The 14028-nt window shown below is 41.4% G+C and overlaps 1 protein-coding gene across 7 annotated transcripts in view; it reads right to left on the bottom strand.

Annotated features, from left to right (window-relative positions):
• LOC114568716 (collagen alpha-1(XIV) chain-like) overlaps positions 1–10476 on the bottom strand; it is a 317958-nt gene extending 307482 nt beyond the window's left edge. For all 7 annotated transcript variants that reach the window (XM_028598365.1, XM_028598362.1, XM_028598361.1 and 4 more), the window contains exons 1-3: positions 10079–10476; positions 9166–9283; positions 7115–7229 (exon numbers count right to left, since the gene is read on the bottom strand). In XM_028598365.1, the coding sequence (XP_028454166.1) occupies positions 7115–7196 (82 nt within the window). In that variant the 5' untranslated portion in view covers positions 7197–7229; positions 9166–9283; positions 10079–10476. The remainder of the gene's footprint in view (positions 1–7114; positions 7230–9165; positions 9284–10078) is intronic.
• Between the last annotated feature and the right edge of the window lie 3552 nt (positions 10477–14028).

Below are 14028 nucleotides of genomic sequence, written 5' to 3' on the forward strand. Positions count from 1 at the left end.
CTCCTGGGTGAATCCCCCCTACGTGGATTTTCGCCCTTTCGTACCACTCGCTACGGCGTAAATTCACACGCAATCGTAATGTTAGTCAATGGAGGCCAAACGGCATTGATAAACACACTAAAATGTTTGTATGCCATTATTGCCGTGTTATCAAGACGCATAGTCGCTTTTTAGTGTATATATCAATGCCGTTTGGCCTCCATTGACTCACATTACCTTGCGATTGTGCGTGAATTTACGCCACACGAATTGGCGTGTCATACATACGTCATTTCATGAGATCAGTCTGACTCTCGGCATAATTTTTTTGACGCTCTGGGTCGGGACGTACGTTTAAAACAGACATGCGACGCAAGAACGGGACAGTTAGGTTTAGGAAAAGATGGTGGGTGGGGTTACAAAATGTACGTTTTCAGAGACACACGGGACATGAACCCCGGTCTCCTGCGGATGTTCAGTCTTTCATACTACTCGCCACCGTCGTCTCTCCGATTACTACGTCATCTTACAGCGTCGCGGTCGAGCTGCTGCTCTGCCCGGTGCGTTCCATACTAGTCTACATCAACGACGTTTCATTTCCGGGATTGCTCCGGTGCCGGCAGAAATTCCGCCGGATGTCCTTGTTCTCGGCTGGATGTCGGTCACCTTCCGCTTCCTTTGTGTCGGCGTTCTAACCTCCGGCTGATTTGTGAGGACTATGGTTAACTGCTCCTCAGATCTCTGCAGGGTAAATCCAGACAGCTAGCTAGACTATCTGTCCAATCTGAGTTTTCTGTCGCACGACTAAAACTACTTCGGAACGTACACATGTTCCACCAAAACAATTTCCTTCCCGAGGCTATTTTGCAGAGGCACCGTGGCTCCGTCCGGCCGCTTAAGACGATTTTGATTGGTTTAAAGAAATGCCAATGAACCAGAGCATGTTTTTCTCCCATGCTGGATTGCTGTGTGGACTGGCCAGACCCTCCTCGGCAGCGCTGTGGAGGAAGGTCTGACAATGCGAGACTAGTTCCATATAGACGAGGTTGATTTTTTTTTTGGGTCGGTATCCGACGCTGAGAGCCACTGACGAGTTGGGAGCGAGAACGGGTTGCGTTTTCACATTAAGACGCAGGTTAAAACACTGGAATAAGGCCATTGTAAAAAGCACCGCAATGCCAAAAACCACATTTCCATGGTCACAACCGTAACCACAACACCCCATCATTTTCACACCGGCAGAGCCAAATACCAGATAATAAATAGTGTATCTAGAGGCAACACATTCCCCCAAATCTTTGGTTAACTGTGAAAAGAAAAACGGAGAACAAAAAAAGCCATGGGCTGGAAAATAAAATATGAAACCCACAAACTCGCTGCTGTGTTTGTGTACTCATTACGGAGGTGAGCCATCTGCCGCCGCCGACTTCTTTAAATACCTACACTGTGATTGACGGCTGCTGGAGCTCTCAAGCTCCGGTGCACAATAAACAAGGAGGCTTAAAGGGATGGTTCACCCAAAAAAAAAACAGATTGAGAAAAACATGTTGACTTTGGAAAATGCATCTTTTGGAAGGAATTTGTTTTGCTGTGTGTCTGTTTTCTTGGGACAAAATGCATACATGTTGTCTCTCCATATTACACACGGTAACAAACTGCTATAATCTTTGAACTTTAACTATATTATACATATATTTAGTATATTTTTCTTATGGTGTTCTGTTGCTGTTCCGTTTTTGTCTTTATTTGACTCAATGTCATAAATGAGGGTCTTGAGTGTAAATAAAGGTTGAATTAATTAATTAACTAGGGATGTAACACTGCATCGTGAATCAATTAATAATGGAAAACGGATACAAATGTAAGATTACAACCTTTTGAGATACAATTTCATTTCGTCTTCTAAGTCCAATTATCTGAAGAAAATGGTTGCTATTTATTTAGTTATCATGACGTGGGATTTGTTTTAAACATCTAATTATCAATGTTGTTTAAAAGGTGCCGTAGGTAGGACTGTGAAGATCCAGGACTTAGCCAAAAAATTTGAACATCCACAACTTCTCAGTCCCTCCCCCCCCTTTCCGCTAAAGCCCAAAACGGTCTCTAAGCTCCTCCCCCCACAAGGGAGAATGAATGTGTGTGCATGAGCAGTGATAGACACACAGTTAGAAACCCCCCCTGGCCCTGATTGGTGCATCTGAACAGGGAGGGGTGGATTTTTGCAAATCACACTACAGGCTGTAGGTGGTGCAAGAGGAGCCAGATTTTTTTTTTTTTTTTTTTTTTTTTTTTTTAAATAAATTATTTTTTCATGTATTTCTACTAGAACATAGGGTCAGTTTCAGCAAATATGACAAAAAGTTATAGTTTTATAAGTCTTACCTACTGCACCTTTAATTGGTGTCATTTAGGATAAAATACAATTTCAGTTGCACTTTTGCTAAGAGGACACATCTGTTGCTTTGCACAGTTTATAGAAAATAAAAGGGAACAATTATCTGCAGCTTATTCTGTTAAAACAATCCTGAGAAAATCGTATATCTGAGAATCGTATCGTCACTTCAGTGTATCGTTACATCCCTAAACTTAACGTATTAACGTCGTTTTAAATGTGTTGCCCGAGGTAGAGACAGCTTTGTTGCAAACGACAAATTCGAAGAGAAAGTGGCTTGCTATCTTTAGCTTTTCTGAACCGACAATAGCCACTTCACTCCCTGCAGCTTTCCAAAACAACACAGGATTTAGTCGAGCTGATAAACCAAAAACGTCTCTGCAGCGTTTTTCGGGTGAACCGCCTCTTTATGCACATCATTATCTGCAGAAAACTACTCGTGTAGGTATGCAAAGAAAACTTGAGTTCAGCACAGGAAAGGATAATCCTGATTTCAAATGGAGGGAATGTGAAGCCAGCGCATTCAACAGCAGGCAAATATTATTTACACACAAACACATATAAGGAATACTGTACCAATTATCTCACCAACCTGGGGATGAGAACGAGGGCTTGCATGGATTTTCGGCTCAGGGTTTAGCTCGCTGTCTCGGAAACAAAAGGACATTCTCTCGTCGGGAGAGAGCTGCTCGAATCCCCAAATGATTTGAGAAGCTGATTTTTTTTTTTTTGCACCTCTCAGTTCCGTAGTATGGTTGAAATGTGTGGACTGTGTGTGTATTGTGTGTACCTGTGCGAGTGCATCCACGTGTGTGCATGAATTATGTAGGTTTATCCGCAACTGGAGGCAATTGTTTTCGGGTGCATGAACGTAAAAAAATCCATGTGGCTTTGGTGGTGTTTTTCTGACGCCTCTTAAGAAAACCTGCCGGTTCCTTTGCAGCAGCATATACACACACAAATATACACACACACACTCGTTCACAGAAAGCCATAGATCTTCTCTCTAAGATTGTATTCTCACGCAGAGACAAGTACCGCATGCTGAGCAAACAGCCTGGAGAGACAAAAGGCCTCGTCTGTAGAGATGAGAACTTAATTCTTATCCATTTCTCATGGAGAATCGTGTGCAAACTGCTGAGTGCCGCCTGCTGCCAAGGTGTCGGAGAGGTGTCCCGTCACACCCACTGGGAGTTGTGCAGCAAGTCAGACGTGCAAACTTTTGGGTCATTTTAAATCATTAGTGAGTGGAATAGAAGAATCTTTGGGTCATTATTTAGGTGACGAGACGTGCTGAGCCGAGTACAGAAAACTGTAAAACTCTAGTTACGAGTAGGAGGCTTCTGAGAGGATGACTGAAAGATTTCCCAACTGAAAGTCACTTGTAGTTCGCAAACGCCAAGCGTCTCCAAGAACCATGTGGTCATCGCCAATAGCACTCTCTCCAATTTGCTAAACAGAGAATTACATCGATGAATCACGATTCAGTACATCAGCTACACAGCACGCGCTGTATGTTTTAGAACTTTATGTCTAGAGCTACAACGATTAGTCGAACAATAGATACATTATATACATCTCTGCTCTCTGTTGGCAACAGGTTTGTATTCGTAGATCAGCATGAAGTCTATTTCATCAGCTTTTCATGTTCAATTTTAGTTGCAGTTTGGCTGAAAAACTTCTCACCCCCACTGACTCCTCTAAGACTAACAGAGAGCCACAGACAGAGCTGAGGAGTTTGTCAGAGGAAGCTCTCCAAGCAGATCGTAACTCCTCAGCTTATCCCGGGTCACCGCTGTAGCCGAGGCTAACGCACTATGGCCCCCGGTCTGAGGAATGCAGTGGTTGCTTTTTTTTTTAGTTCAAACTCTGGACAAAACCTCGCAAGTGTCCTTGTTGTGACAGACGTACTCTGTTGCACAAGCGTCAGGATGACACCATCTCACATCTAAAAGACCATCCAACGGTAAAGACTCATTTTTATGTTCAATTAATTGCTTAGGTCATTTTTGAGTAAAAATGTGCCAAATATTTGCTTGTACCAGCGCCGCAAGTGCGGAGATTTGCTATTTTTCGTGGTCTTAAGTGATAAGAAATATCTTTAGATATTTAGATACTAGAACTTAAAGACTCAGAACCCTAGTTATGCAATATTACACAAGTGAACAAAGATACCAATTTGAAAGAAACTGACTTCTGCGCAGACATTGCCAGTACAGCAGCAGAGTTGTCAGCCAATCAAAACAGAACACCAATGTCACTGGGTAGCAGACTCGTGGTTAACGTTTGCATGCAGACCTTTCAAACCCGTAACCTGGTATTACGGCATGACAGTATCAGACCATCTCCTGACTTTATGGTTGGATGTTTGGCTCTCCACCACATACTGTAGCAGGTTTAGCCTTGTTTCAAGTTCGACCCTGCCAACATGCTTTTGAAAGTTGGCGGATGCTAGATGTGTTTGGGTGCAGCGCAAGTACCTAACTTTGCTCAAAGCAAAAAACACGAAGTCTCTAGTGTGTTCCCTCCCCGCCCCCCTCCCCACACACTCTTTTACAAGATATAACACCCAAACCAAGATAGAAAACAGATTCAAAACCTTATCTTAGATCCATGATGAGTTCTTTTATAAAAACAGAAATCGCACTCAGCACACACACACAACAAATTTAAGATCATGATTATATCAATCATAATTTGCATTCCTAGGGAAAAGGTCCACTTGATAAAAAGGAGTGTATAAGATTGTTAATGATAACAGGGTTAAAGAGACTTGTCTAGCTCCGTTAATAAGGGAGGTTATGTGTTAACTGCTGAATAAATTGAATGAGTGAAAGACGATATCAGCGTATGGATTGGTAACAGCAATAAAAAAGGGAAAGAAAGAGTACATGAAGAGCTCTTGTCTTACAGACAGCGAGGCGCAGTAGGTAAACACACAAATGCTGTGAAGTTAACAACAAGGACATTTCTCAAAAAACCGCTTTAGGCAACGTTAGGAATATATATACCCACGTTTAGCGCAAATGTCTTTCATTTCAAGAATAAAACTGGGGACTAGTGGAGATTTCAAATCTGTAACTTGAGTTACACAGAAATCTGTCATTAGAGTGCCCCTTGAACACCTCCCCAAATAAATAAATAAGTTACACACAAGAGTGGATTAATTACAGAGGTGACAGACTGTGTCGCAGCAACACAAGTTTGTCTAGCAGACAGTAAAACCTGATCCCTCATTATGATTTTGGCCGCAAGGCTTTTCCCTTTGAGACAGGAAAATGAGGGCAATCGCACATTAAAAAAAAAGGATAAAAACAACAACTTAATAAAAACAAATACTTTCAAATAAAAGTCAAATGTCTTTGGAGCAAAGCTGCACATAAAAATCACCACAAAAGGAAGAATTGAACCTGCTGAAGAAAACACTGCATGCAAAAGGGCCACACTGAGGTTCACCGGCTCAGCAATGAGCTTGCAATCTTTATCATTATGCTGGAAGCAGATAAGCGTTGCATGATTTTGGCCCTGTTGGTACCCTGGTTGGCACCAGACCCTTCTCAGTTGTAACTGAGCAATTGGATAGTCCTTCAACCAATCAGAGCGATGAAGGAGGTGACGTATACGCAGAGCGACGGAAAAACATCTCAACCAGCGAGCATGTTGTGCCATCGTCACCGTGTAACACCCGCCTCAACGGTTGCGATTGGTGCCTCAATTTGGAAAAAACTGGAAATGGGCTTGAATGGGCTTGTTGGCCAGACGGACTTGCAGAGCAAATCTCAAATTTGCCGGAAGTTCGTCAGGGTTTTCCCAGGCTGCCCCATTGTGGAAACAACCAATTCCTCTGTCACGTAAATAAGGAAACTTGGCTGTTCATAGACCTGTCTGGTCCTGATATGGAACAGATCCGGCCGGCCCTGTTTGACAGCAAAAAGGTGAAACCCTAGGAAACCCTGCTAAGAACCATTATGGGAAACCCGAGGAAGCCATGCTCGGCTCTTTTGGTAGATCGCCTTGTTTGGCCTCCAAGTCGAACGCCCCAGGATGCCGAAGAAAACTGCGTTGAAGATCAAAGTAATCACGAAAACAACCACTAAAACCTGTAGACATATTGGCCCCGTTTGGCACTGTGGGAATCCCTGGTATTCCCATTTTGGCACCAATATAAATCAGTTGTTTTTTTTCCCCCAATCATTATAAGGCTTAGACGCAGCACCCAAGCAGTTTTGGGCACTACCTAAGATCCAATTTAATGATTGTAGTTGGTCCCCAGTGGACTTCTTCAGCAAGTTTTGTCTTTAAGCTTTTTGAGTTTTAAGCATTATCTGCTCTAGTTTTTCCAACATTTTAGACACAGATATGGTGATAATATTGGTCCCAAATGATGTGAAATTGCATTTATTTTATTGAGAAAAAAAATAAAAGGGAGGACACTTAAACCCCAAAACCAAATAAGTGCATATAATTCTATCACAAATCTAGGGAAAACACTGCAGAAAGCATTGCATGGGCCTACAATGAAAACTCCAGTTATCCTTGTTGAAGGATCAGCTAGCCCAGTTTATAGCTCTATATGGAGCCACTATGGCGTACTCTGTAGGTTACCATTAGGAAACCTCATGGTTAGCCCTGTTTGGCTCTTAAAAGCTCCGTTTGGCCTCGTTTGGTCCCGCGTAGCTGCGTGGTGAACCTCGTTGACCCTGTTGGCTCCTGAGCGCAAAGCGTGCTAGTGGAGGTACTTACCTTGACCCCGTGCTGGCTGAGGGAACAGAGGGATGAGGACAAAGCCCAGCACGCAAAGGCTCAGTCTGACTGAGAACTGCATCCTGGAAGCAGCAGACAGGAGGGCAAAACACACCTGAAGGAGAAAAGAGGGGGCAGGAAAAGGCCGGTGAGTAAAGTCCAATTTATGCTTCGGCGTACGTATGTACGTGGAGATACGGAACAATGACGTTTTTGGAGCTCAAAATTTCAGTTTTGCTCAAAAGTAGAGATCTCCCCCCCCCCCAATGTTGAACCCAAAGTTACACCCTTGGATCCAATTCATGCCGATGTAAAGCAGTCAGCCTAGGGGGAAACACTGAACAGTGTGTCCATTTGGCACTTTATAAGTTATCCTAGAAGATGATGTTGCAATATTAAAAGGCACTTCGATGTGTCAACTTGAATCAGTTGTTTGTTTTTGTGCAGTTACAAACAAACTAACTAACATTTATTGCTGTAACTATATCTACAAAAATAAACATGCATCATTAAGTTAGGAAGAAGAAAAAGAAGACATACAGTACTTTAATAATCCCCAAAGGGAAATTACATTTTGTGTGCAGAAACACATTTGCTATACTTGGATGTTTATACACAAACTATTTGTGCATCAATGTAAAAGCATTTAAAGTAAAGACTGCGAGCACAATAAGTCAGAAGATATCACCGTCACATACTCCTCGCCGCATCAAACATAAAGCATATTAATACGCCATGCAGAAGACTGAAGGTGCAACGAGTTACACAGCTGTGCCCATATAAAGTGCTCAGTTTTGGGAAGATATGATCAGATGATGACAGATGTGGGTTTTTTTTTGTTTTTTTTAATAACTGGAGGCAATTTTATGCCCATTAAAAACACCTGCATCTAATGTTGCTCAGAATAGACACATTAGATGTGTAATGACACCGAAACACACCCTTTGTTCCCAACTAGTACGGCAGCCACATTTTAATTTCTAGCAATTTTCAATAATTTATTGATAAGACCGACAGTTACGACTTGGCATTTTCACCATGTCAGCGTTAGGACAAGCTGTGCTCGTGGTAATAAAAAAAAAAAAAAGACAGAGTTATTATAGGTGAGTTGAGACTGAGAGAAGCCCCGTCTCAGTGAACAAAAAATCACTGCAATATCCATGAAATATTCCCTCAGGCACTTACAGCGCGTCTATAGTGGGTTCATGACGATTCAATTAAAACACCAGGCTAGGTTATGTCTAATTCCTGCAATAAACTTGTAGAGTATCAGCTTCTATATAATTTGGAGCCCTGTTGTTATACTGGGTCATGACGCCTCTAACTTGCATTAATAAACAGGGTTTCTACAGGTTACATCAAGTCAAATTAGAGACTTTCTAAGACCTCAATGAATTAAATTTAAGATTTATATCTAAACATCAAAATCAGATTTCAGAGTCCGGAAACAATTTGAAACAATTTCCTCATTGCCATTATAGGACTGGTGTCTAGATTGGCTGCAATATTTAAGCTGCATGTTGGTCTCATTTGTAGTCGTAATACAGCAAATTATATTTGGACTAGCGACAGAAAGAACTACAACACCACGCAATTAAACAAAATTCTGGGGAAAAAAGGAATTAGGACGTAGCGTTATGTATGATGTAGGAAAATTAAGACTTTTTAAGACCCCGACGGGAACCCTGATTTAAAGATCCTTCACGGCTTGCGTCTGTGCATCTATACCGGATCAATCACTCTCACTAGAAGTAGCTTTAAATACGGTTGACGCACACTCAAAATCACGCACAGCCACCCGATTCTGACACAAAATCATATAAGATACATCATTCCCAATTCACTTTTAGATTGCCGAAAAAAAAAAAAAAAAAAAAAAAAAAAAAAGCTGCGCAAGTTTTTCCTTAATTGAAATGAGCACAGGTGAGATCTGCACGTTGCAGCCATTGCACGGAGAATACATGAGGTGAAGAGAGAGAGAGAGAAGGATCTACAAGCTGGGTTTGTGTGCAGAGTGTGAATAAAAAGAGCAGTTGTTTTTTTGTTGTTACCTTCTCCGATCATATGTTTCCTGGCTCCGGACAAGCTGGATGGGAAGCTCACTATAGTCCCTCTCCCGTCAAAGCGACTCTGATCCACAGTGTTCAGCAACTCTCCTCTCCGTGGAGCCTGTCGACCACGGAGACAAGTCAGGGCCAATGATGCAACATACTACCGGTCGCAACTTTCAAAATAAAAGCCGACAAAACAGGATGTTTTCAAAAAAAAATAAAAAGGCGTCGAAAGCGTTGGAGGAAAAATAAAAAAAACACGAGAAAATGGCAACAAATACGTTTGTTTTAAAACACCTATATTAAACAAACAAATACATACATTAGTAATTGACACAGCAACTTCTCACCTCATTACATTTCTACAATAATTGCTCTAAACATTCACAGCTTTAGCTGAAGTCTTCATGTAACGTTAGAAATCTGATTTTATTTGTCATTGTACAAAATGGAACAACGACATGTTTAGCAGCAGTTCACCCAGTGACAAATCTAAATTCAAAAGACAAGAATTAAATAGTAAAACAACGAATTAGAAAAAAAATATGCACGCAAAAATAGAAAAATATACACACTAGCTAGCTAACTGCAGACATAACATTGTTTCCCTTTATGGCATTTCAGAGACTCACTCAAGGAGTTTTACTTTTACTTACTTACTTAGGAATTTACTTTTTAATAACATTGTTAATACATACAAATTTTCGCAACAAAAAAAACGTTGACAATAGCGGATAAAGCGTCAAACACGGAGTGAAAAAAGGGACACAAATGTCACAAAAAGCAAAATAGTCCCTGCAAACTGTAACTTTAAATTAAAAACAGCGACAGTTAAAATGTAACTAACGTCAAGTGTTGACAGGGAGAATTGGAAATTGAATAATTAACGATTTTCCTCACATGATGGTCTTACCAGAGTTGTCAGATGATTTGTCCACCTGTCCAGTTGACACAATGCCATTTTTAGTCACCTGCTGACAGTCCTAACTTCACAAAGTGGACACTCTACAGCTAATTTAAACATGTAGCTACACTTCACCACTAAAATATGTTAATATAGCTGGGGAACAGTTAGCACAGTTAGCATAGTTAGGTTAGCCGAGCTAATGTTCTGCTAGCTTGAATAACTTTAAACTTAAGAGTTTCTAGCTAACTCTAGCATCTTAGCTATCAAAAAAAGCGTCTGGCCGTCCAACATGTCTTAAAGGTTGAAAGAAAAAAAGGAGTCTCTGTTCACTATCTAAAAATAATTACATTTTCCGAAGTTTGACAAGGCTAGCGTTACTCCACATTGACCGTTTTCCGGTTTAAATCAAGTTTATCGACGGCTTCGAATCGCGCATGCCCAGTCTTACTATACATCAACGCGCATGTGCGAATTTACATAATAAAGTAATATAAAATAAAATAAAACTTTATGTATGTCTAAGTGACAGAAATTCGTCTCAAATGACATAAGAAATATATAAAATGCATATGGAAACCTGACTGGATTTTTTTTGTTGTCTTCAATATTTTATCTTCATCACCAACCAAAACATCATACAGTTTATTTGTTTGTTTAATAAGATCCCCATTAGCTTCTGTCTGTCTTAAACAGAAGCTATACTCTTCCTGGGGGCCTCTATTACCTCATAACAATATTACATAAGTGGGAATACATACATCCATAACATTAAATACTCACAGTACATCAAAAGAACAAAAACATAAAAACATCAAAGGTACCACAAAACTATGTGCACAACATCCATCCATTCATCCATCCATCCATCCATCCATCCATCCATTCATCCATCCATCCATCCATCCATCTTCGCGTGCTTATCCGGGGTCGGGTAGCGGGGGCAGCAGCTCCAGAAGGGGCCCCCAAACTTCCCTTTCCCGAGCCACATTAACCAGCTCCAAATGGGGGATCCCGAGGCATTCCCAGGCCAGGTTGGAGATACAATCCCTCCACCTAGTCCTGGGTCTTCCCGAGGCCTCCTCCCAGCTAGACGTGCCTCCATCTAGTCCTGGGTCTTCCCCGAGACCTCCTCCCAGCTGGACATCTCTCCACCTAGTCCTGGGTCTTCCCCGAGACCTCCTCCCAGCTGGACATCTTTCCACCTAGTCCTGGGTCTTCCCCGAGGCCTCCTCCCAGCTGGACATTCCTCCATCTAGTCCTGGGTCTTCCCCGAGGCCTCCTCCCAGCTGGACATTCCTCCATCTAGTCCTGGGTCTTCCCCGAGACCTCCTCCCAGCTGGACATCTCTCCATCTAGTCCTGGGTCTTCCCCGAGACCTCCTCCCAGCTGGACGGGCCTGTAGCACCCCCCTAGGGAGGCGCCCAGGAGGGGCATCCTTACCAGATGCCCGAACCACCTCAACTGGCTCCTTTCGACGCAAAGGAGCAGCAGCTCTACTTCGAGCTCCTCACAAATACAGTTGGTCACATAATCATTTGTCTTCAGTAGTTTACAATAGATATAAAGCACTGTGGGATAGCTCAAAGTTCATTTCCAAAGTGTATTTAATCAAGTATCAGGTATGAAGATCATCACCTCATGCACAAAAAGGGTTAAATATACAGAATAGAAACACAAGACGACATTCTATCTTTTAATTTGAAGGCAGAACGGCCTTACTTACTTCCGGTCCCTGTGCAGCTTGACGCTGCTGATGTCTCAGTTGAGACTTGCAGCGGGCTGATGGGTGTTTCCCGCTTCATTCACCATCCAGCAGCCCTGCAGCTATTCATTCCTTTTAGCTCGTTAACGGGGAGGCGAGGCAGCAGAAAAATGTGTTTCGAGAGCAGGCCGAGGGGGGCAAAATGTGTATTTCTGTGACCTCGGGCTGCGTGGCGCATACTGTATGACTCCCCAGGGCTCCTTTTAATATGCCTGTCTTTAGTTCTGGACAGGTGGCTTCCACCGTAATCTAACATGAATGACATTTTCCCCCTCAAGTTTAATGGTGGGTTACACAAGGCCAAGGTGGAGAAAAAAAAGCACTTTACAAGTTCCTGTTTAATGTTTCTTTCAACATGTGAATGTTGTCAAATCAGGCCAGAATAAGCCCCTTTTTATCACTTACACCTTTGTTTTATTTGACAGGGACAATGCATTTTAATACACATTTCTGTAAATAGCTTATGCCAGATTTAGCCTAAAGTGTGGTTTTCATCCGCCAGATGTTAGGCTCTCTATTGTGTCCATTTATATATGTATATGCACTGATGCTGCGTGCATCTTTTGAGGCTGTCATGTATTTTTGTACTTGTACAATAGCGTGGTACTGAAGTTGCCTTTTTCTTTTTCTCTATACATTTTATTGTCATTGAACACTTTTCGTAGCTTTTTGAACGTATAGGTTCATGAGAACAGGCCTTTGCAGTTCTTGTGAGGTCTCTTGTTGTGTTTCATATAATGTTTTCTTTCTTTATTTGTTGATGTATAAGGTGCCAGCATCAGCAACGTTTGGGATATGTCTATCTATATGAATGCATTTTATTTTTTTGGTTTGCATTTAAAGAAATCTACATCTATCTACTATAGATTTCTCTGGGATGAGATATGATTGTTACTACAAAAATTTGATGTTTTTGTCTTCTTCTTTGGATCTATTCTTGCCTTCCTTCCTTCCTTCCTTCCTTCCTTCCTTCTACTGTCATTTAATTTATACAAGTTTGTCGCTTTTTTCGAAGTTTTCTTCACCGTTTTTGAAGGTTGTCACTTTTTAGGTTTTTCTTTGTTTGGATGTTTTTGTCACTTTTTCAAGCTATTCTTGCCTTCCTTCCTTCCTTCCTTCCTTCCTTCTTTCTACAGGCCTTTTCCATGTTTTTGTCATTAAAAAAAAAAGTTTTTGTCAAAACATTGCCAAAAATTGTTAAAAAGGGATTGAAAAAAGCTGTGAAAACAAGCGTAAAAAACAGCTTTAAATTTAAGAACAAAAGAAAGAGTTCAAGAACAGATTTCTTTCCAGATGTTGATCACCTGAGCAGCTTTGTCTGAGACAATTTCAAATAACAGAACATGTTTTGTATTTCTACTGAAGGTACACACTACACGTTCTGTTTTTAATTACGGGACAAAGTGTTCATCATTTAGCCTACTTTTTAATCACAATGTGTCTGTGTAATCATTATAATGGGCCTTGCTCTACACAGTACTGGTAACACAGCTGCAGCTGTGGATGTGCAGGTGTCCTCGTCTCTGCTATAGCAGGGAGCCTTGAATGAACAACGGGCTCCCTTTCTCTTTGTCCTCACTTATTATTACACTGTTTGTTTGCTGACCATGTAGCCTTTCAACCAACAGTGGAAGTTTGTGTATTATCATAATCATGAATATTTAACAGTAGAATAATCCGTTTCGGAGTTTCACGGCTCCGAAAACTGCAGCTTTAATAAACATGTTTGTCATGCGGAGGTTTTCTTCAACAGGAGTTCAAGTTCAAACTGTTTGTTTCAATGACAGACAAAACAACAACCTGTCAATTCATAATTTTTCCGAGCTGATTTTTTGACATCAATGAACAAAATATGAGAGATGATGATGAGAAAGCATTATAACCGTTTAGTACGGTGGCCGATGGGTGCAAACGCACTGCAACTTAATAAAACACACGCAAAAACTCTAAACACGAGAAAATTAAGGAAACAACTTCATACATTTGACAGCTCCAGGCCTCTCGTTTGTTTTCGGAGTTTGTGTGCTTTTCTTTTTGCATCGTTTGTGCATTTGCAGCGCGTTTGTGTATTTGGTTGTGTGTATTTGTAGCGTGTTTGTGTATTTGGTTGTGTGTATTTGTAGCGTGTTTGTGTATTTGGTTGTGTGTATTTGTAGCGTGTTTGTGTATTTGGTTGTGTGTATTTGTAGCGTGT

This window comes from Perca flavescens, chromosome 14, assembly GCF_004354835.1.
Source record: "Perca flavescens isolate YP-PL-M2 chromosome 14, PFLA_1.0, whole genome shotgun sequence".
NCBI lineage: Eukaryota > Metazoa > Chordata > Actinopteri > Perciformes > Percidae > Perca > Perca flavescens.